Source organism: Salmo salar, chromosome 01, assembly GCF_965601325.2.
Source record: "Salmo salar chromosome 01, fSalSal1, whole genome shotgun sequence".
Lineage (NCBI taxonomy): Eukaryota > Metazoa > Chordata > Actinopteri > Salmoniformes > Salmonidae > Salmo > Salmo salar.
This window is the reverse complement of record NC_138291.1, coordinates 78056302-78078822: the sequence shown is the minus strand read 5'-3', so window position 1 is coordinate 78078822 and position 22521 is coordinate 78056302. Positions and strand designations below refer to the sequence as shown.

Here is a 22521-nt window from a genome sequence, read left to right as displayed (position 1 = left end):
CCAATCTAATCTAATTTCTACTGCGGGACTAAAAGGAAAATGACTGTTAAGGAATGTAAATGTCACCACCAGCATCAGATCGTCACAGCTCACTCTCTCAGCACATCCATCTCAGGTAATAGAAACAAACACACACAAGTACGATTTAGTGCTGCAGGCTCCAAGGCCATTGAAAATGTGTTACTGGTGTTAAAAGTCAGTGGTTTTCGGTAATGATGCTTCACTCACACTCATTTCTGTAACCAGTCATTACAGTCATTATCAGGAGACTATACATAATGTGTGTGTGTGTGTGTGTGTGCATGCGTGCATGCATGCATGAATGGCTGTGTGGGCATGTGTATGTGCGTGTTTTGAAGGCCTTTCACATTGTGACGTTGTTTGACTTAGGGAGGCTATTACAGTCAACAAATCAACTTTGAAATTCGGGTAGGACCAAATATTCACATTTGGAGTTAAAAGTGTAAATCGTTTCCAGATAGCTCTTTACCCCAAAGCTCATTTTCGGTCACTATTCTTTGTCTGAAAGTGGTCCTGTTTCAGTGTCATCTATCACTTTCACATGTCTTAAATCAATAGCTTCCCTTCATCAGTTTGGAAAAGACAAATGATGTCACTTCCCTCCCAAGGAGACTAAAAAACACACATACGGAGGCATGCACACACATACGGAGGAACGTATGCGAAATACACACACACACTGAAGGAGACTAAGAAAGATGCAGTGGTCTAGATGAGTAGATATCTCTGAGTGAGTGATAGAAGTCTATTTAGAAGTAAATAACACCAAACACATTCGTCTTTCTACCTTTTTTTCCTCTTTTCCCCCACACTTTCAGTGGCCTTTTTGTGATATGAGTCCAAATTTTAGATTTTTGGTTCCAGCTGCCGTGTCTTTGTGAGACGCAGAGTAGGTGAACGGATGATCTCCACATGTGTGGTTCCCACCATGAAGCATGGAGGAGGAGTTGTGATGGTGTGGGGGTGCTTTGCTGGTGACACTGTCTGGGATTTATTTAGAATTCAAGGCACAATTAACCAGCATGGCTACCACAGCATTCTGCAGCGATTCGCCATCCCATCTGGTTTGCGCTTAGTGGGACTATCATTTGTTTTTCAACAGGACAATGACCCAAAACACCTCCAGGCTGTGTAAGGGCTATTTGACCAAGAAGAGTGATGGAGTATTGCATCCACAATCACCCGACTTCAACCCAATTGAGATGGTTTGGGATGAGTTGGACCGCAGAGTGTAGGAAAAGCAGCCAACAAGTGCTCAGCATATGTGGGAACTCCTTCAAGACTGTTGGAAAAGCATTCCAGGTGAAGCTGGTTGAGAGAATGCCAAGAGCGTGCAAAGCTGTCAAGGCAAAGAGTGGCTACATTGAAGAATCTAAAATATATGTTGATTTATTTAACACTTCTTTGGTTACTACATGATTCCATATGTGTTATTTCATAGTTTCATGCCTTCACTATTATTCTACAATGTAGAAAATAGTAAAATAAAGAAAAACCCTTGAATGACTAGGTGTTTCCAAACTTTTGACTGGTACTATATATACACATGCATACATACTGTACATTTGACTGACAACATATTTTATGTTAAAACAATCTCTGCGGCTCAGGGAATTGTGGTCTTCAAGAGCTTTTGACTGTGATTTGGTGGTCCCCTGAAAGCGGGAACAAGACAGAGAGGTTCACATCTTAGGCCTTATTACAACATTTTTCTCTGTCTTTTCCCCCTTTTTTCACACTGTCTTTCACTATAAAGTGTGTTAGGGACGTGAGTGATACAAAATTGAAGTTGATTGATCAGTTGAATTTCCTAGCACAAATACAAATATGCTATATCTTAATTTGATCTGTGTTGTCGAATGGAATTTTCCTGTGCAGCAGGAAATGCAAACATGGAGTGTATACAAGGTTTAAAAAGGCTTCTAAAGTTTGTAATTTACACCTAAAAAAATGTCAGACTCAATTTGCCCTAACAAAAAGTATATCAACAGTTACAAAAATGTCAATTAATTATAATGCAGGAATATTTTCCTGCTGTGAGAAGCTGCTCAAACTGGTCAAACCAGTGTCTTTTATAACCTTGTGATGCTGCTCCAATGGGGCTATAATTTATATATTATGTATCATATTACAGTACAATGATGATAAATCTCCATTACATGAGGTGGGCTCACACCCTGCTCATCAATGACTGCTGTAAACTTAACTCCAACTGTGGAGAATAAGGTCCTCTCAGAAAGTATAGGATAGGTATATTTTTATAGCTAAAGGAAAATGCTTTATTCTCTCATCCATCTCATGAAATTAACACACACACACACACACACACACGCACACACGCAGGCACATGCCCGTGTGCAAACACACACACAGTACACACACACACACAATACACACACTCAAGGAGACCACAAACTCAAGGAGACTAAGAGTTTGGACCATTCTAAAGGTATTGTCATATTAAAAGGAGATCTCTTTCCAATGGGCTTGGCTCCTCTCCCATGCCCAGTCAGATGAGACTGCAGTCAGAAAATCGATTCTAATACCGTCCGTACTGTACCTCACTGGGTAACAGCTTTATCCCTCAACCTGGGGTGGGGTAGAGAGGACTGCAGTCATGATTACAGAAATATGCTGTTCTGCCCATCTCCATTTGGCCCATACACTGGACATCCATTGCCACATTACTTTACTGTGTGTGTGTGTGTGTGTGTGTGTGTGTGTGTGTGTGTGTGTGTGTGTGTGTGTGTGTGTGTGTGTGTGTGTGTCTGTGTGTGTGTGTGTGTGTGTGTGTGTGCAAGTGCATGCATGCATTTTTGTTTAAATGTGTGTGTTTGTCTGTGTCTTTGTATGTATGCATGTCCGTGTGTATAAATGTGTGTAGACATAATTTCTCCCCTTGTATGTCTGTCTGTAGAATGAATGAGCCCATTGTTTTGTAATTACAGCGGTGCACTGAGAAAAAGAGGAGACGAAACACCACATCTCTCTTCTAATGAACTGTCATAACACACACTGAGGAGGGTGGGACACACAGCAAGCATGAATTATGACTATGCACCTACCGTCACACACACACACACACACACACACACACACACACACACACACACACACACACACACACACACACACACACACACACACACACACACACACACACACACACACACACACACACACACAAACATAAAACCCACATCATAATATGGGCTGGGAGAAGAGACACTAAACAGAAAGCCTGAGTTATTGTTGATATGCTCAAATGAGATAAGAGGTTAGTAATGGGGTGTAAAGGACAGAAACTGACATAGAAATACAGATCTGTTTAGAGAGAGCTGTGTATAGTGAGTTCTGCAGTGTGAGTGTGTTTCTCTATCTGTCTGTGTGTGTGTGTGTGTGTGTGTAGCTCCTGTACCTTTCGGTCTACGCAGGCTACAGATCGTCCAGCCAAGCGGTTGGCTACATCACGGTGTTCGTTAATGTCGTCGTTTAACAGATCTTCAAACCGGCCATTACGGAACTTAAAGAGCTTATCAGAGTAGGTGGCACGACCTTCAGGAGAGGAGGAGGATAGGAGAGGAGAGGAGAGAAGAGGAGAGGAGAAAGAGAGGAGAGGAAAGAAGAGGGGAGGGGATGGGATGGGAGAAGAAAAGAGAAAAGAACAGAGAATATTTTAGATTTAAATGAAGATAAAACATCTAGAATCCTATACAACCATTTTGGGCTAAATAAAGTAAAGAGAAAATGATAAAGCTGTGATATTGTATTTTTGGCAGTCAGTCCTATAAACTCTCAGAAGATTAATAGCGACACAAAGTCCTTATCTGTTACCTGATGAAGTCTGTGATTAGAAATGTTTATCTCTGCTATATTGATCCTCCCTTCTGTGTTTGTGTCTGCAGAGAGATGAGAGGACGTGATCCGTGTGTATGTGTGTGTGTACTCGTGTGTGCGTATTAGTGCATGTGTGGGTGTATGTATGTATGCTTAAACATGACCATACATCTGTGTGTGTGTGTGTGTATGTGTGTCTACCTGAGAAGGCGTTGTTGGTATTGAGCACATAGATCTCCTCTCTTCCGTCTCCATCAATGTCGCAGGCTGTCACTCCGATTGCATTGCCTTGGCGATCTCTCAGAGCATAGAAAGGGGAGCTACGGTTGTCGACAGCAATGTTGACCAGTCTCTTCCTCTGCTTGTCATACTTCAGAACCAGGTTGGGACCATTGTACCTATAAGAGGCCAACAACAGAGTTGAAGGCTGCACATCTTGTAAAACCTTTGAGCTAGGCAATAGCAACAGAGTTACAGGGCACAGAGTTCCAGTGTTTACTTTAATATTTGCATAAATAATCGTTACCTTTTCATGGACATTATTCTAACGGAGGTTTTGAGAGATCCCACTTGAAGATTTGTGAGGTATTGTTAGGGCAAATAGTACCTGTTTTAAGAAGAGTTAAATGTCGCCCATAGGGCTGCACCTAAAATCATCAATCAATCATGGGGAACAACAGGGAGTAATTGCCTTCTTGTATTTAATCGCCTCAAGATCGTGTTAACCCTCTGAGCTAAAGTTGAGGTATTAGCAAACACCAGTTTATGTCTCATACCTTCAGGTATTTAGAATAATGTAAAAATGTTCAAGCCCCATCTAAGGTTCATGAGAGTTCCCTTAGAAAAGTCAGTTTCTAAAACCGTGTGTAGTTACTACAGTAGTTATAGGCTGGATGTTATAGCCTGTAGATGTTATAGGCTGGACGTTATAGGCTGGATGTTAAAGGTCGTAGATGTTAAAGGCTGGATGTTATATGCCGCAGACGTTAAAGGCTGGATGTTATAGGCCGTCAATGTTATTTCTTAAAAGTCTATGCCGTTTGAGGGGGGGGGGTTCTGAGCTGACATATGGAATTGTTTTAGGAATGTCACACCATGGATCATTTAACTATTTGATTTTGAATTTTAGGACCCATTTAGGTATCCCCCAGAAATATTCAAGCAATTATTTATAATATTACGTTTTTGGAAATATAAGAAAGCTTTGGAAATATTTGTAGTTTTCTTTCTCACATTTAACCCCTTATTTTTATAGGCCCATGACACCATCATGTTCGTGAAAGTCTCCACTGGGGTCATATTAGTTTGTAGCCCAAACGGTTCTGACACTACAGACAAAAGTTGGCAAATTAGCGTTACTGATTTCAGACGAGTCCCGTGAGGCTTGTGGGGGTCGTTGAGCAAAACAGAAAACAGCATCATGTTTGTGAGAGTCTCTCCTTTCTATAGAATGGTATTAGTTTGTAGGCCAAACCGTTCAGATGCTACAGGTGTTTTTGTGAGAAGACGGATTTTCCGGATGTCTGTTGGTCTGAAACAGTGCTGTAGCTCTGACACTTTACATCGCAGATGCAGCAGTGAAACATAAGCAGATGTGGAGAATTGAGACACAGCCCATTCAAAAACACGGATATCTCTAGCTTAAGCCGATTGATTTTTTATGTTACCTAGATTCAATCAATCAAATGTATTTATAAAGCCCTTTTTACATCAGATGTCACAAAGTGCTATACACACCGATACACATAGGCTGGATGTTATAGGCCGTAGATGTTAAAGGCTGTTTGTTATAGGCAATAGATGGAGCAGAGAGTTGATGGGAGGTCAAACAGAGTAAACCTGTCATTTATGGACACTTATCTGACGATCAGTGCTATACATCATCCTTGGGACGTCCCAACCTGTCACGCCCTGACCAGGTGAACTCGGGTATTTTGGGTCAGGGTGTGTCATGTTGGGTAATTTTCCTTGGTTTGTTTTCTATGTTTGGGTTATAGCCTTGTGTTAGCTCTATGTGGTTTATTTCTATGTTGGGTTCTGTCGATTCCCAATCAGAGACAGCTGTCGCTAATTGTCTCTGATTGGGATCACATTTAAATTATTTTTCCCCCACGCTGTTTGTGGGGTGTTGTCTCTTTGTTTTTGAGCAGTTAACGTATCGGCATTTTCTTGATTTTTGTGTACGTGTTTATTTCAGTGTAACGAATAAACATGTGTTCGCTCCCAGCTGCGTTTTGGTCCGCTTCCTCATCACCCGACGACGATCGTTACAGAACACCCCACCAAACCAGGACCAAGCAGCGGGAGGATAAGGAGCGCGAGAGATGGGCTCGCGAGGGGAAGGAGTTCTGGACCTGGGAGGAGATCATGTCGGGGAAAGGACCCTGGCGGAAGGATTCCCAGGTCGAGGTGGTAATGCCAGCCGGTGGACGGAGTCGCAGGCGGCGGTCGAGGAGGCCCGGAAGACACCCCCAAGAATTTTTTTTGGGGGGGCTAATGGGGTGGTCCGGAAGGGCAGAGGAAGAGCCCAGACCACTGCTCTCATGGGGGATGACGGCGGAGGAGGAGATGAAGATGAGGCGGTTGATTGAGGACCTGCTGAGGGAAGATCTGGAGGAGGAACCATGGGATGCGGAGTTGCGCGCTGTGTCGCCAGTGCGCCCGCACAGCCCGGTGCATCCGGTGGACATGCCCAGCACATGCCGTGCTAGGATGGGCATCCAGCCAGGACGAGTGGCTAAACCGGCTCCACGCTTCAGTTCACCAGTGCGTGTTCACAGTCCTGTCTGGCCCGTCCCTGCTCCCCGCACCAAGTCAGTGGTGCGTGTCCCCAGTCCGGCCCGGCCCGTCCCTGCTCCCCGCACCAAGTCAGTGGTGCGTGTTCCCAGTCCGGCCCGGCCCGTCCCTGCTCCCCGCACCAGGTCAGTGGTGCGTGTCCCCAGTCCTGTCCGGCCCATCCCTGTTCCCCGCACCAAGCCCACGGTGCGTGTCCACAGTCCTGTCCGGCCCGTTCCTGTTCCCCGCACCAAGCCCACGGTGCGTGTCCACAGTCCTGCCCGGCCCGTCCATGTTCCCCGCACCAAGCCCACGGTGCGTGTCCACAGTCCTGTCCGGCCCGTCCCTGCTCCCCGCACCAAGCCCACGGTGCGTGTCCACAGTCCTGTCCAGCCCGTCCCTGCTCCCCGCACCAGGTCAATGGTGCGTGTCCCCAGTCCTGTCCGGCCCATCCCTGTTCCCCGCACCAAGCCCACGGTGCGTGTCCACAGTCCTGTCCGGCCCGTTCCTGTTCCCCGCACCAAGCCCACGGTGCGTGTCCACAGTCCTGTCCGGCCCGTCCCTGCTCCCCGCACCAAGCCCACGGTGCGTGTCCACAGTCCTGTCCGGCCCGTCCCTGCTCCCCGCACCAAGTCAGTGGTGCGTGTTCCCAGTCCGGCCCGGCCCGTTCCTGCTGCCCGCACCAAGCCAGTGGTGCGTGTTCCCAGTCCGGCACGGCCCGTGTCCGGTCCACCGGTGCCCAATCCTGTTCCGGTCGACGGCTCCGCTCCGGAGCCTGAGCATGCCGCTCCACAGTGGTCCAGTCCAGGCCAGAGGGGTAGGGCTAAGGTGGAGGTGGGGGAAAGAACACGCCCGGGGCCAGAGCCTCCACCGAGGGTGAGGCGCCCACCCGGGTCCCCCCCCTAATAGACTTAAGTTTGGTGCGCCGGGAGTACGCACCGTTGGTGGGGGGGGGGGGGGTACTGTCACGCCCTGACCAGGTGAACTCGGGTATTTTGGGTCAGGGTGTGTCATGTTGGGTAATTTTCCTTGGTTTGTTTTCTATGTTTGGGTTATAGCCTTGTGTTAGCTCTATGTGGTTTATTTCTAAACTGTGTCTCATCTCGACAACCCAGAACCAAATATTGCGTGAGATTTGGTTCTGGGGAGAGAGGTTGAGACTGAACTATGTCAAAATATGTGTCTATGGAATAATACTGCTGCTCAAAGATATACATGTATACAGTAGGCTATGCCCCAGTATTTTATGTCTGAGGGACAGGTTTACTTCCAAAGGGCCAGGTTTTTTCAGCGAGGTTAAAACACCAAAAAATAAAAGCTAAAACATTAAACTATGTTAATTTACAATGTACTTTTTTATATATCTCACCATTATTTAATCTGTGTCCTCAATGTTCCCTTTAGAAAATATTTGCACCTGGTTCAAATCTGGCCATTTGTCATGAATAAAGGAGAAGAAAAGGAGATTTTCAGACAATGTGAAGGTTACTAGCCTGCTCTGATGAAAGGTTTGATGCCAAAACATCTTGTTTTTAAGAATAAAGGGCCACTTCTTATTGAACTTCCAATCACTTAACTTCAACTAGATGCCACACTTCACTAAACTATATCATAGTCATGGGATGACAGTGCTTAATTTCACCATCCCTGTCTCTGCCTCTACCTCCACTCTCCTGTATACTGCAGTCTCGCCAAACCTCTATCAGTGTAGCGCCATCCAGCATTATCCATTCTCATGAGCACCACTTGTCGAAGCCTCAGGACAGCCTCAGGACAGCCTCAGGACACCCTTATACACTTTCATCCTGTAAAGCACTGACAGATCTCTTCCCCCCTTTTCTTGTACATTTAGTTACGCGAGTGACAGAACACTTCCTACCCTCAATCTTGTCCTCTTGGTCAGAAATGACAGATCCCTTTCCCCCTTTTCATCTACGTTTCGTTCAGTGAAGTAAAGATACCTTAACATAAGAGCAAGAGCTAAGGACCTATTTAAACTTTAGTTAAGCAAACATAGATCACTTTCCATTTTTCCCACCTTGTTGGGGTTATTGGAGAGATCACTATCTTGTCTTGGAATTGCTGTAATTGTCTCTTAGGTCCATAAATGGAAGAAAGCGTTTTACTGCTATAAACTCCCTGATTCTCCTGTTACTGTGAGAACAAATCAATTTTCCTCTTGAAACAAAATGGGATTTCACATTGTATAACAGAGAAGACATTTTGTTATGTAATTATCTGTAATAGACATAATTTGTGATAGTACCACCTTGTATTTCACTTACTGTTGAAGCATGTCATGGTGGATCTTCTTGAGGCAGGAGTGAATTTAAACAGAATAGAGGTTGTTTAAGGTTTGTTTCTGTAATGTTACATAAAGGTTGATGTCATTTTGGCCACCCTGTGCATTTTCTATAAAACATGCCCTTGTGGATTTTCTTTAAGCAGGAATAAATGTAACAAGGTCAAACATAATTGAGAGTATATTGAATAGGCTGTTTTATAACAGTTTTGACCAGAGTCATATACAGTGCCTTCGGAAAGTATTCAGACCCCTTGACTTTTTCCACTTTTTGTTACAGCCATATTCTAAAATGGATTAAATAAAAACAAATCCTCAGCAATCTACACACAATACCCCATAAAGACAAAGCGAAAACAGGTTCTTGGAAAATGTTGCAAATTGATAAAAAAAAGAATATTCCTTATTTACATATGTATCCAGACTCAAAATTGAGCTCAGGTGCATCCTGTTTCCATTGATTATCCTTGAGATGTTTCTACAACTTGATTACAGTCGACCTGTGGTAATTCAATTGATTGGACATGACTTGGAAAGGCACACACCTGTCTATATAAGAACCCACAGTTGACAGTGCATGTCAGAGCAAAAACCAAGCCATGAGGTCAAAGGAATTGTCCGTAGAGCTCCGAGACAGGATTGTGTCGAGGCACAGATCTAGGGAACGGTACCAAAACATTTCTGCAGCATTGAAGGTCTCCACGAACACAGTGGCATTCTTAAATGGAAGAAGTTTGAAACCACCATGACTCTTCCTAGAGCTGGCCGCCCGGCCAAACTGAGCAATCGGAGGAGAAGGGCCTTAGTCAAGGAGGTGACCAAGAAGCCAATAGTCACTCTGACAGAGCTCTAGAGTTCCTCTGTGGAGATGGGAGAACCTTCCAGAAGGACAACCATCTCTGCAGCACTCTACCAATTAGACTTTATGGTAGAGTGGCCAAACGGAAGCCACTCCTCAATAAAAGGCATATGACAGCCTGCTTGGAGTTTGTCAAAAGGCACCCAAAGACTCTCAGACCTCAAGAAACAAGATTCTCTGGTATGATGAAACCAAGATTGAACTAAGGGAACTCTCATGACGTCTGGAGGAGACCTGGTACCATCCCTACGGTGAAGCATGGTGGTGGCAGCATCATGTTGTGGGGATGTTTTTCAATGGCAGGGACTGAGAGACTAGCCAGGATCGAGGCAAAGATGAACGAAGCAAAGTACAGAGACATCCTTGATGAAAACCTGCTCCAGAGTGCTCAGGACCTCAGACTGGGGGCGAAGGTTCACCTTCCAACAGGACAACGACCCTAAGCACACAGCCAAGACAATGCAAGGGTGACTTCGGGACAAGTATCTGAATGTCGTTGAGTAGCCCAGTCAGAGCCCCGACTTGAACCGGATCAAACATCTCTGGAGAGACCTGAATATAGCTGTGCAGCAACAATCCCCATCCAACCTGACAGAGCTTGAGAGGATCTGCAGAGAAGAATGGGAGAAACTCCCCAAATACAGGTGTGCCAAGCTTGTAGTGTCATACCCAAGAACCCTCGAGGCTGTAATCGCTGCCAAAGGTGCTTTAACGAAGTACTGAGTAAAGGGTCTGAATACTTACGTAAATGTGATATTTCAGTTTTTTATTTTTATAAATGAGCAAAAATGTGTGCCACTTTCTCAATAATTGACGCTTCCACGTTGTGCGGTTTATTTATTTCTAATAGTTTTCAAAACCAATGACAATGTCCAGTGAAAGCATATATGCAATTTGTTTACACAACAACACTATAGACTTGGAAACACAAACCTTTACGGGATTGGTGTCCCTATACCGGGAATGTTGAGCTAAAGTGCGCTAATGTGATTAGCATGACGTTGTAAGTAACAGCAAACTTTCCTGGACATAGACATGTCTTATATGGGCAGAAATCTTACATTTGTGTTAATCTAACTGCACTGTCCAATTTCCAGTAGCTATTACAGTGAAAAAATGCCATGCTATTGCTTGAGGAGAGTGTACAACAACAACAAAAACTTTTACCACGGCAACTGGTTTGCTACATTCACCTCTGAAGGTAAATCATGTACTTACATTCAGTAATCTTGCTCTGATTTGTCATCCTGAGGGTCCCAGAGATAAAATGTAGCATAGTTTTGTTTGATAAAATCCATTTTTATATTCAAATGTAGGAACTGGGTTCTACAGTTTGAACCCCTGCTGTCTCTGGCTCCACACCCACCCCACCTGGCCATCTACATGTGTGAAAGTTAGTGTACAAGCTAATGATACATCATGTATGACATTCCTGGGAGTGTGTAAAGTTAAATATTGTATTACCATATCATTTTTGTATGTTCTCTATAGTTATGTACTTGAAAATGTATCAATTGACCAATTCGGCACATTTGGGCAGACTTGATACAAAATACTATGCAGTATTGCAATGCTCCACTGGATTAATCTGAAACTTGGCACACACACTGATGCCATCTAGTAGCCAAAATCTAAATTGCGCCTAAACTGCAATATTATATTATGGCCTTTCTCTTGCATTTCAAAAATGATGGAACAAACATGTTTTTGGAAAATGCATGTTTTTTTGTTTGTATTATCTTTTACTAGATCTAATGTGTTATATTCTACTGACTTGTTTTGACAGGTCCTTCTATGTTCCTTTGACTGGTTCTGAGACCTAACTTACTCACCTGGCTATGAACATCTCCAGATCATCCACTGCTTCCTATGTCTAACATATTCTGGTTCTGACCAATTCTGACTAGTTCTGATTAGTTCTAATGACCATGTCACTCACTCACCCGGCTACAAACATCTCAAGGTCTCCATCGTTGTCTACGTCGGTGACAGCCACTCCGTAGTTGAGCTGGGTGGGATTGTTGTCATAGTCCGGAGGAAGCATGGTCTCTGTGACCGCTGAGAACATGGGCTCTGACCGTTGGGCCGCAGAGAGGACAGGGAGGAATATACACACCCAGAGGGACATCATCACCTGTAGACAGATTCACAACCTTAGGGTTGCAAAATTGTAGTATCTTTCCCAAAATTCCAAAGTTTTCTGGAAATCCTGGTTGGAAAATTCTACATTTTCTGCATATTCCCTTCCGATTCTGGAAACCTTGATATTTTGGTCAAGTTAGCATAATTTTGCTACCCTCCACACCCTCAGAACAGCTAAATTCACCGACACAGCTGATCTCTTTGCAACCATTATTATTGGTCACCTCATAACCGCTCCCTAAAAGCTGATGTCGATGACACCTTAGTCCTGCTTGCTACCAAAGTCATTGAATATACAGTACCAGTCAAAAGTTTGGACACACCTACTCATTCAAGGGTTTTCCTTTATTTTTACTATTTTCTACATAGTAGAATAAAAGTGAAGACATCAAAACTATGAAATAACACAACCAGCTTCATGAGGAAATCACCTGGAATGCATTTCAATTAACAGGTGTGCCTTTTCCAACAGTCTGAGCAATTGCTGGCTGCTTTTCCTTCACTCTGTGGTCCAACTCATCCCAAATCATCTCAATTGGGTTGAGGTCAGGTGATTGTGGAGGCCAGGTCATCTGATGCAACACACCATCACTCTCCTTCTTGGTCAAATAGCTCTTACACAGCCTGGAGGTGTGTTTTGGGTCATTGTCCTGTTGAAAAACGGGATGGCGTATTTCTGCAGAATGCTGTGGTAGCCATGTTGATTACATGTGCCTTGAATTCTAAATAAATCACTGACAGTGTCACCAGCAAAGCACCCCCACACTATCACACCTCCTCCTCCATGCTTCACGGTGGGAACCACACATGCGGAGATCCTCCGTTCACCTACTCTGCGTCTCACTAAAAAGCTCAAATTTGGATTCATCAGACCAAAGGACAGATTTCCACTGGTCTAATGTCCATTGCTCGTGTTTCTTGGCCCAAGCAAGTCTCTTCTTATTATTGGTGTCCTTTAGTAGTGGTTTCATTGCAGCAATTCGACCATGAAGGCCTGATTCAGGCAGTCTCCTCTGAACAGTGGATGTTGAGATGTGTCTGTTACTTGAACTCTGTGAAGCATTTATTTGGGCTGCAATTTCTGAAGCTGGTAACTCTAATGAACTTATCCTCTGCAACAGAGGTAACTCTGTGTCTTTTTCCTGTGGCAGTCCTCATGAGAGCCAGTTTCACCATAGCACTTCATGGTTTTTGTGACTGCAGTTGAAGAAACTTTCAAAATTCTTGACATTTTCTGAATTGACTGACCTTCATGTCTTAAAGTAATGCTGGACTGTCATTTCTCTTTGCTTATTTGAGCTGTTCTTGCCATAATATGGACTTGGTCTTTTATCAAATATGACCCTACCTTGCCACAACAAAACTGATTGGCTCAAACGCATTAAGAAGGAAAGACATTTTAAAAATGTACTTTTAACATGGCACACCTGTTAATTGAAATGCATTCCAGGTGACTACCTCATGAAGCTGGTTGAGAGAATGCCAAGAGTGTGCAAAGCTGTCATCAAGGCAAATGGTGGCTACTTTGAAGAATCTAAAATCAAAAATATATTTTAAATTGTTTAGGTGTTATTTCATAGTTTTGATGTCTTCACTATTATTCTACAATGTAGAAAATAGTCAAAATAAAGAAAAACCCTTGAATGAGTAGGTGTGTCCAAACTTTTGACTGGTACTGTATATTCGCCCTCTGGTGGATATTATCATCGGAACAACTTAGTCCTACATTTTGACCAGACTATTTAACAATCATTCCGTACAACTGAAATAATCTCTACTGTGGCAATTTTTGTATGAATGGAAAACTTATGTTGGTGTACCCTACTCTTACTATTTAATCAGTTTCCAATCCATGTAGTCCATTAAATACCACTGTCTTTAAAATAAAATTGTCTGGTATGGCAATTTCTTATCAAGATCTGGAGTAAAATATTCCTGGACTGTCCATATTTGAAATGTGGAACTAAATTTCGTGAATTATTTTTTTATTTTTTTATCAAAATAACATTTAGGCTAATAAAGTTATTTCAAATGGCATATATTATGCAGTATTATTTTGCCATTTAAGATGAAACTTTTGAATGAAATATAGGCCTCCTTCTATATTCTTATACTCAAATTTATTTTACAGCCTTACGGTTTTTGATGCTCCTGATGCTCGATATTTAATTGCGGGTGGGAGTAGAGAACCTAGAAGCAGCTGTCTGGTATGATAATCACCTGACACAGATCTGCTAGTTTATTATTGTGGGCTGTAATGCGTAGCACAGCACTACATTATGCCCGTTGGTTGCAAGGCTCTCGTCATGTCTTCATAAAAAATAATTCTGACCACTAAAAAGACGATAACAAAACAGTCTTCTACAACCAGTATACAACCTGATCATGATGTCATAATGAGGAAATGGCAACCAGTTTTGACCACCGGGGAAGGTCATTCCCACTGTAAATGTCAAGCGCACACATACACATACACACTCTGAACCTGATGGCCTTATAAAAGCTGACAACTTGATTTACCAACTGACTGTATAAACACCATAAGCCATCATCACAGTCCCTCAGTTCTAATGTAATACAACAGAACCATTCTCATCTCAGCCCCCTAGTGCTGTGGATTCACTCACTGCTTAGTGCTTACACACACCGTTCTGCTTTGCCTCTGTCTGGGTGATATATGGCTCTTTAACATCCTCCTCAACAATTCAATTTGAGATAAAACGGCATCATTGTCCCAGTAATCATGGTAGGGTAATAGCAAGCTGTGTGTGTGTGTGTGTGTGTGTGTGTGTGTGTGTGTGTGTGTGTGTGTGTGTGTGTGTGTGTGTGCACGTCCATGTGTACATTTGTGTGTCAGAGGAGGCTGGTGGGAGGGACTATAAGTGGACGGGCTCATTGTAATGGCTGGAATGAAATAAATGGAACGGAGTCAAACATGAGCTTTCCATATGTTTGTTACAGTTCCATTCATTCCATTCCAGCCATTACAATGAACAAATCCTCCTATAGCTCCTCCCACCAGCTTCCTTGGCCGTGTGTGTGTGTGTGTGTGTGTGTGTGTGTGTGTGTGTGTGTGTGTGTGTGTGTGTGTGTGTGTGTGTGTGTAGGTAGCACAGTGATAAGAGGGTAGCGTTCAGCAAAGACAGTCTTGCGTTCATCGCCTCTGGGTTAATGAATGATAGAGAAGGGAAGAGATGTGGCCGTTTCTACCCATTAGAAGTGAGCATAATGACTGATGAGTCTGAGAAATACAGGCCGTTTTACAGGCCTGCTAATGCTCTGTAATAGATAAGAGGGCAGGACATACATTATAAAAGGGGAGGACAGGAAGGGATAGATGAGTAATGGAACTTTGACTGAATAACTATAACTTCACAAAATATGAAGGAAAATGTGTTATGTTTTATAGGTGTAATGTTGGCCAGTGGTTGGTGAGAAAGTTTAAGGGTATACCACTTAAATAGAAACAAACTAACAAAATACATGTATTGATCAATTAATAATTACCCGATGCTGCACACTCCTACCCTACTACAAAGATTAAAGATGTGTCACGTTGTATAATGATAGGAGGCAGGGAACCAGGTGTGCGTAATGAGACAAGACAGTCCGGGGTTGGTGGTAAGGAAACCAATTCAGTGACGCCTAGAAGGCTGGTGACATAGACCTCCAGAGCTGGTGAACGGAATGAGCAGCAGTACCGGGGTGATCCGTGGCAAGATGGCACCGACAGAGAGGGCTGTCTCGCTTCTAGTCCTTAAGAAACTTTGCAGTATTTCGTTTTTTTATATTATTTCTTACATTGTGAGCCCAGAAAATCTTAAGTGGTTATACATACAGCCGGGAAGAATTATTGGATATCAGAGCGACGTCTACTTACCAGCACAATGACCAGGAATACGACTTTCCCACCCAGGTCATTTAACCTGTTGGGTCTAGGGGGCAGCATTTGCACGTCTGGATAATTTTTTTTTACCCGATTTAATCTGGTTACTAATCCTACCCAGTAACTAGAATATGCATATACTTATTATATATGGATAGAAAACACTCTAAAGTTTCCAAAACTGTTTGAATGGTGTCTGTGAGTATAACAGAACTCATTTGGCAGGCAAAACCCTGAGACATTTTCTGACAGGAAGTGGATACCTGATGTGTTGTATTGACTTTAAACCTATCCCATTGAAAAACACAGGGGTTTAGGAATATTTTGGCACTTCCTATTGCTTCCACTAGATGTCACCAGCCTTTACAAAGTGTTTTGAGTCTTCTGGAGGGAGATCTGACCGAACAAGAGCCATGGAACGATGATGTCCCATTAGACACCTGGCGCGCTACTTCATGTTGGGTACCCTCGTTCCAATACGTTATAAAAGAGTATGCATTCGTCCACCTTGAATATTATTCATGTTCTGGTTAAAAAAGGCCCTAATGATTTATGCTATACAACGTTTGACATGTTTGAACGAACGGAAATATATTTTTTCCCCTCGTTCATGACGAGAAGTCCGGCTGGCTTACATCATGTGCTAACGAGACGGAGATTTTTGGACATAAATGATGAGCTTTTTTGAACAAAACTACATTCGTTATTGACCTGTGATACCTGGAAGTGACATCTGATGAAGAGAATCAAAGGTAATGAATTATTTACATACTATTTTCGATTTTAGATCTCCCCAACATGACGTCTAGTCTGTATCGCAACGCGTATTTTTCTGGGCGCAGTGCTCAGATTATTGCAAAGTGTGATTTCCCAGTAAGGTTATTTTTAAATCTGGCAAGTTGATTGCGTTCAAGAGATGTAAATCTATAATTCTTTAAATGACAATATAATATTTTACCAATGTTTTCTAATTTTAATTATTTAATTTGTTACGCTGACTTGACTGCCGGTTATTGGAGGGAAACGATTTCCTCAACATCAATGCCATAGTAAAACGCTGTTTTTGGATATAAATATGAACTTGATAGAACTAAAAATGCATGCATTGTCTAACATAATGTCCTAGGAGTGTCATCTGATGGAGATTGTAAAAGGTTAGTGCATCATTTTAGCTGGTTTTATGGTTTTGGTGACCCTGTCTTTGACTTGACAAAACATTACACACAACTCTTGTAAATGTACTGTCCTAACATACTCTAAATTTATGCTTTCGCCGTAAAACCTTTTTGAAATCGTAAAACGTGGTTAGATTAAGGAGATGTTTATCTTTCAAATGGTGTAACATAGTTGTATTTTTGAAAAATTTGAATTTTGACATTTATTTGGATTCAAATTTGCCGCTCTTGAAATGCACCTGCTGTTGATGGAGTGCACCACGGGTGGCACGCTAGCGTCCCACCTAGCCCCAAGAGGTTAACTGATTCCAGAGGCCTACCCAAAACAATGCCGCCGGAGAAGAGGGAGTGGCGGAGGCGGGCACACCACCCACCGCTTCCAAGTATATTCATGTCCAGTCCCTAGATAACAAGGTCGATGAAATCAGGGCAAGGGTTGCTTTCCAGAGAGACGTCAGGGATTGTACCATACTCTGGTTCACAGAAACATGGCTTTCTCGAGATATGCTGTCTGAGTCGGTACAGCCACCTGGATTCTCAGTGCGTTGCGCCGACAGGAATAAACATCTCTCCAGGAAAAAGAAGGGCTGGGGTGTATGTTTCATGATTAACGACTCATGGTGTAATTGTAACAACATACCGGAACTCAAGTCATTTTGTTCACCTGACCTAAAAGTCCTCACAATAAAATGCCAACCGTATTATCTCCAAAGAGAATTCTCATCGATTATTGTCACAGCCGTGTATATCTCCCCTCAAGCTGATACCACAACGGCCCTCAAGGAAACTCCTTTCGGCAAATCTGACCATGACTCTATTTTGCTCCTCCCTTCCTATAGGCAGAAACTCAAACAGGAAGTACCGGTGCAAAGGACTATTCAACGCTGGTCTGACCAATCGGAATCCACGCTTCAAGATTGTTTTGATCACGCGGACTGGGATATGTTCCGGGTAGCCTCAGAGTGTCACGACTTCTACCGAAGTCGGCTCCTCTCCTTGTTTGGGCGGCGTTCGGCAATCGACGTCACCTGCTTTCTAGCCATCGCCGCTCCATTTTTCATATTTCCATTTGTTTTGTCTTGTTCCAAACACACCTGGTTTTCATTCCCTAATCACACTGCATGTATTTAGTCCTCTGTTCCCTTCCATGTCTTTGTGTGAAATAGTTTTATGTTATGTGGGTATTTGTCACGCGCCAGACTTTTGTTCATGTTCCGTGTTCTGGGCACGTTTATGTACTTAGGTGCTTTCATTTTGGACCGGAATAAAAAGTGCGCCTGTTACTACACTCTGCTCTCCTGCACCTGACTTCGCCTCCCGTACACACCCGTAACACAGAGAATAATATCAAAATATACGTTGATTCGGTGAGTGAGTTTATAAGGAAGTGTATAGGGGATGTTGTACCCACTGTGACTATTAAAACCTACCCTAACCAGAAACCGTGGATAGATGGCGGCATTTGGGCAAAACTGAAAGTGTGAACCACCACATTTAACCATGGAAAGGTGACTGGGAATATGGCCGAATACAAACATTGTACTTATTCCCTCCGCAATGCTGAGCAGACAAACTAAAACACCTTCTTTGCCCACTTTGAGGATAATACAGTGCCACCGACGCGGCCCACTACCAAGGACAGTGGGCTCTCCTTCTCCGTGGCCGATTTGAGCAAGACATTTAAACGTGTTAACCCTCGCAAGGATCCCTAGCCGCGTCCACAGAGCATGCGCAGACCCGCTGGCTGGTGTGTTTACAGACATATTCAATCTCTCCCTATCCCTGTCTGCTGTCCCCACATGCTTCAAGATGGTCACCATTATTCCTGTACCCAAGAATGCAAAGGTGACTGAACTAAATGACAGTCGCCCCATAGCACTCACTTCTGCCATCATGAAGTGTTTTGAGAGACTAGTCAAGGATCATATCACCTTCACCTTAACTGTCACCCTAGACCCACTTCAATTTGCTTACCGCCCAAATAGGTCAACAGATGATGCAATCGCCATCACACCGCACACTGTCCTATCCCATCTGGACAAGAGGAATACCTCTGTAAGAACGATATTAATTGACTATAGCTCAGCATTCAACACCATAGTACCCTCCAAGCTCATCATTAAGCTTGAGGCCCTAGGTCTCAACCCCGCCCTGTGAAATTGGGTCCTGGACTTCCTGACGGGCCGCCCCCAGGTGGTGAATAGTAGGAAACAACATCTCCACTTCGCTGAACCTCAAAACTGGGGCCCCACAAGGGTGTGTGCTCAGCCCCCTCCTGTACTCCCTGTTCACCCATGACTGCGTGGCCATGCACGTCTCCAACTCAATCATCAAGATTGCAGACACAACAGTAGCAGGCTTGATTACCAACAATGACGAGACAGCCAACAGGGAGGAGGTGAGGGACAAACTGAAATGGACAAACTGAAATGGTTCACCCACACAGACAGTGTGGTGAAGAAGGCGCAACAGCGCCTCTTCAACCTCAGGAGGCGGAATAAATTTGGCTTGTCACCTAAAACCCTCACAAACTTTTACAGATGTATCACTGTCTGTATCACCGCCTGGGATGGCAACTGCACCTCCCACAACCGCAGGGCTCTCCAGAGGGTGGTGAGGTCTGCACAATGCATCACCGGGGACAAACTACCTGCCCTCCAGGACACCAACAGCACACAATGTCACAGGAAGGCCAAAAAGATCATCAAGGACAACAACCACCCGAGCCACTGCATGTTCACCCCGCTACCATCCAGAAGGCGAGGTCAGTACAGGTGCATCAAAGCTGGGACCGAGAGACTGAAAAACAGCTTCTATCTCAAGGCCATCAGACTGTTAAACAACCATCACTAGCACAGAGAGGCTGCTGCCTACATACAGACTTGATATCATTGGCTACTTTAATAAATGGAACAGTAGTCACTTTAATAACGCCACTTTAATAATGTTTACATATCTTGCATTACTCATCTCATATGTATATACTGTATTCTATACTATCTATTGCATCTTAGCCTATGCCGCTCTGTCATTGCTCATCCATATATTTTTTAATTTATACATTCTTATTCCATTCCTTTACTTAGATTTGTGTGTATTAAGTATTTGTTGTGGAAATGTTAGATATTACTTGTTAGATATTGCTGCACTGTCGGAACTAGAAGCACAAGCACTTCGCTACACTCGCAATAACATCTGCTAACCGTGTGTTTGTGACCAATAAAATTTGATTTGATTTATTATTAGATCCTTGTTAAGCTAGCTTGGTGCCAAACCAAGACACAGATCTTACACAAGCTCTACTGCTGCAATGAGACAGCAACTGCATCTCAATGGTCTAACGTGGCATCCTCTCTTCCCCTCCTTTCTTAATTTGCATTTATCCAAGAGTTGTACCTGTGTTAATCTCAATAGTCTAAAAAAGAATCTTTCTTCTCATTTCTCCTTTCTCTGCACTGATCGGACAACAAAACGTCTACCAGGTATTTTTGCTTTCACCAGTCCAGCTCTTTCACAACAGGAGAGGAGCAGAAAGGACAGGACGGGACCCTGCTAGTACATTAGGCTTCTACGGTACTACTGTACCTCGAGGACAGATCTGCGTCTCCTACCTGTTTCTCAACTACCTCCCACTGCAGTAAAACACATTACACTCTCTGGGACGTCCCTTATCACATTGCCCTCCACACCCCTCCCTACAAGAGTTTAGGAAGTTCTAAAGTACGTAGCTATAACTCATATGAAATATGTTTGTCATATATGATATATCATAGTTGTATTTGAGCTGTGAGTAACCTCAGTTACTGATATGCCAACTAAATCAAAACCCACTCTCACACAACCAACAACTCGGACATCAGTGGACAATACAGAAATATAGTCAAAAACCTGCTTTCTTTATGGAAAATAACCAAATTCTCTCCTTCAATGGGCTGTAATACAATAGAATATCACTCTCAATTACGAAATAAGATGATTTGACAGATTGGAATACTGTCGTTTGAAATGGTGAGATGTTTTGGACTTTATTTATGGGGCCATAAAGAGGCCATTACAGTACAGTATGCAAACATCAGCAAGTGTTCACGCCATACTCAAATCTTGATAAGACTGCGACAAAGAGCCCCATGCAGCACCAGCATCTTCACTTACACAACACGCTGTATGGAGGCTCCTCTCTGTGAAGGACACCATCACTGCACCCCTCAAACACACACACTTACGGGGAACGCACACACACACACACACACGTGCATGAACACACACACACTGTTCCAGACACACTGAGTTGAGCTCAGTCATAATCATTCTGACCAATCAACAGTTTAGAGGAATGCTACTTCATCAGGAGATTTTCCGTAAAAGTGAAAAGCAGCAAGAGACCTCATCACACACACAAACACACACCATCTTCAAATTAGAGCCAAGGCACTTATACAATCATACTAATGGCCAATTACAACACTTACTGCTCTCAAATAGGTCCAACTTGACACTCAGCACAAACTACGAATGTATTTAAACATTTCACTACAATTCAATCACATCTGATTGAAAAATAATTAATCTGCTCTGAAAAATAATTAATAACTGATTAGCTCGAAAAAAGAAAAAAATAATTATAATAATGAGTCACTCTTTATTTGGATAGTCCATTGTAGATGCTCTACAGATGGCCATACCATCTGTTAATATGCAACTGTTTGCTAATGTTAGGGTTAGGTTTAGAATGAGGGTTAGGGTAAAGGTTAAGGTTAGGGCTAGGATAAGGGTAAGGGTTAACTTTAGGGTTAGGATAGGTGTTATAAGATGTTATTTTTCATCAACCATTAATTCATGAATTAATTAAAGTAATTATTACAATAAATAAATCCATTCTAGCCTAGATACAAATGACTTAGCCTGCACAGACATTACTTTCAAATCCATAATAGATTATCTTGCAAATAGCTTTGGAACAACTATTATCCTATATCAAATATATATAACACAGAAATGAAAAGTTTTGCAGCGACTATTCAGCATCACTGAACATTACAGCATATTGTATATAGGCTACATAATCCCGCAAACCTTTGACTTGGGTATCAACTTTATACTGTAGTCTAGTAGCCTACCTACCTACCTAACACAAACATATTGTACATGCTTAGAATAGAACCCATATCAACACATCATTGGCCATGCGCTCGTATTATAGAATATAACAGAATATCACTGTGTTGAATGATGACGAGCTAAACTTTCCACAGACGCGCTCAGAGCACCCTATCTGCGCGCTGTCCAGTTAAGTACAGTAGCCTACCGCCGCAGAACTATCAAAAGACCCAGGGTACTCACTCGCAATCACATGGACACCCCGACGCAACTATTCCTCCAGCGCCAGAAAGAGAAAGAGAGGACGAGTCAGCGAATTCTGTAGAGACTAGCCACTTCACGTGTCTCTTGGGTACCAGACTTCTTCATCCATTTACACTAGTTAGAAAAGAAAAGCTTTATGAAATCACTTGTGTCAGATTTAAAC

At 43.1% G+C, this 22521-nt stretch overlaps 1 protein-coding gene across 2 annotated transcripts in view; it reads right to left on the bottom strand.

Annotated features, from left to right (window-relative positions):
- crtac1b (cartilage acidic protein 1b) overlaps positions 1 to 22521 on the bottom strand; it is a 65090-nt gene extending 42569 nt beyond the window's left edge. For both annotated transcript variants that reach the window (XM_045722596.2, XM_014214818.3), the window contains exons 1-4: positions 22338 to 22521; positions 11738 to 11928; positions 4060 to 4256; positions 3440 to 3576 (exon numbers count right to left, since the gene is read on the bottom strand). In XM_045722596.2, coding sequence (XP_045578552.1) covers positions 3440 to 3576; positions 4060 to 4256; positions 11738 to 11925 — 522 coding nt within the window. In that variant the 5' untranslated portion in view covers positions 11926 to 11928; positions 22338 to 22521. The remainder of the gene's footprint in view (positions 1 to 3439; positions 3577 to 4059; positions 4257 to 11737; positions 11929 to 22337) is intronic.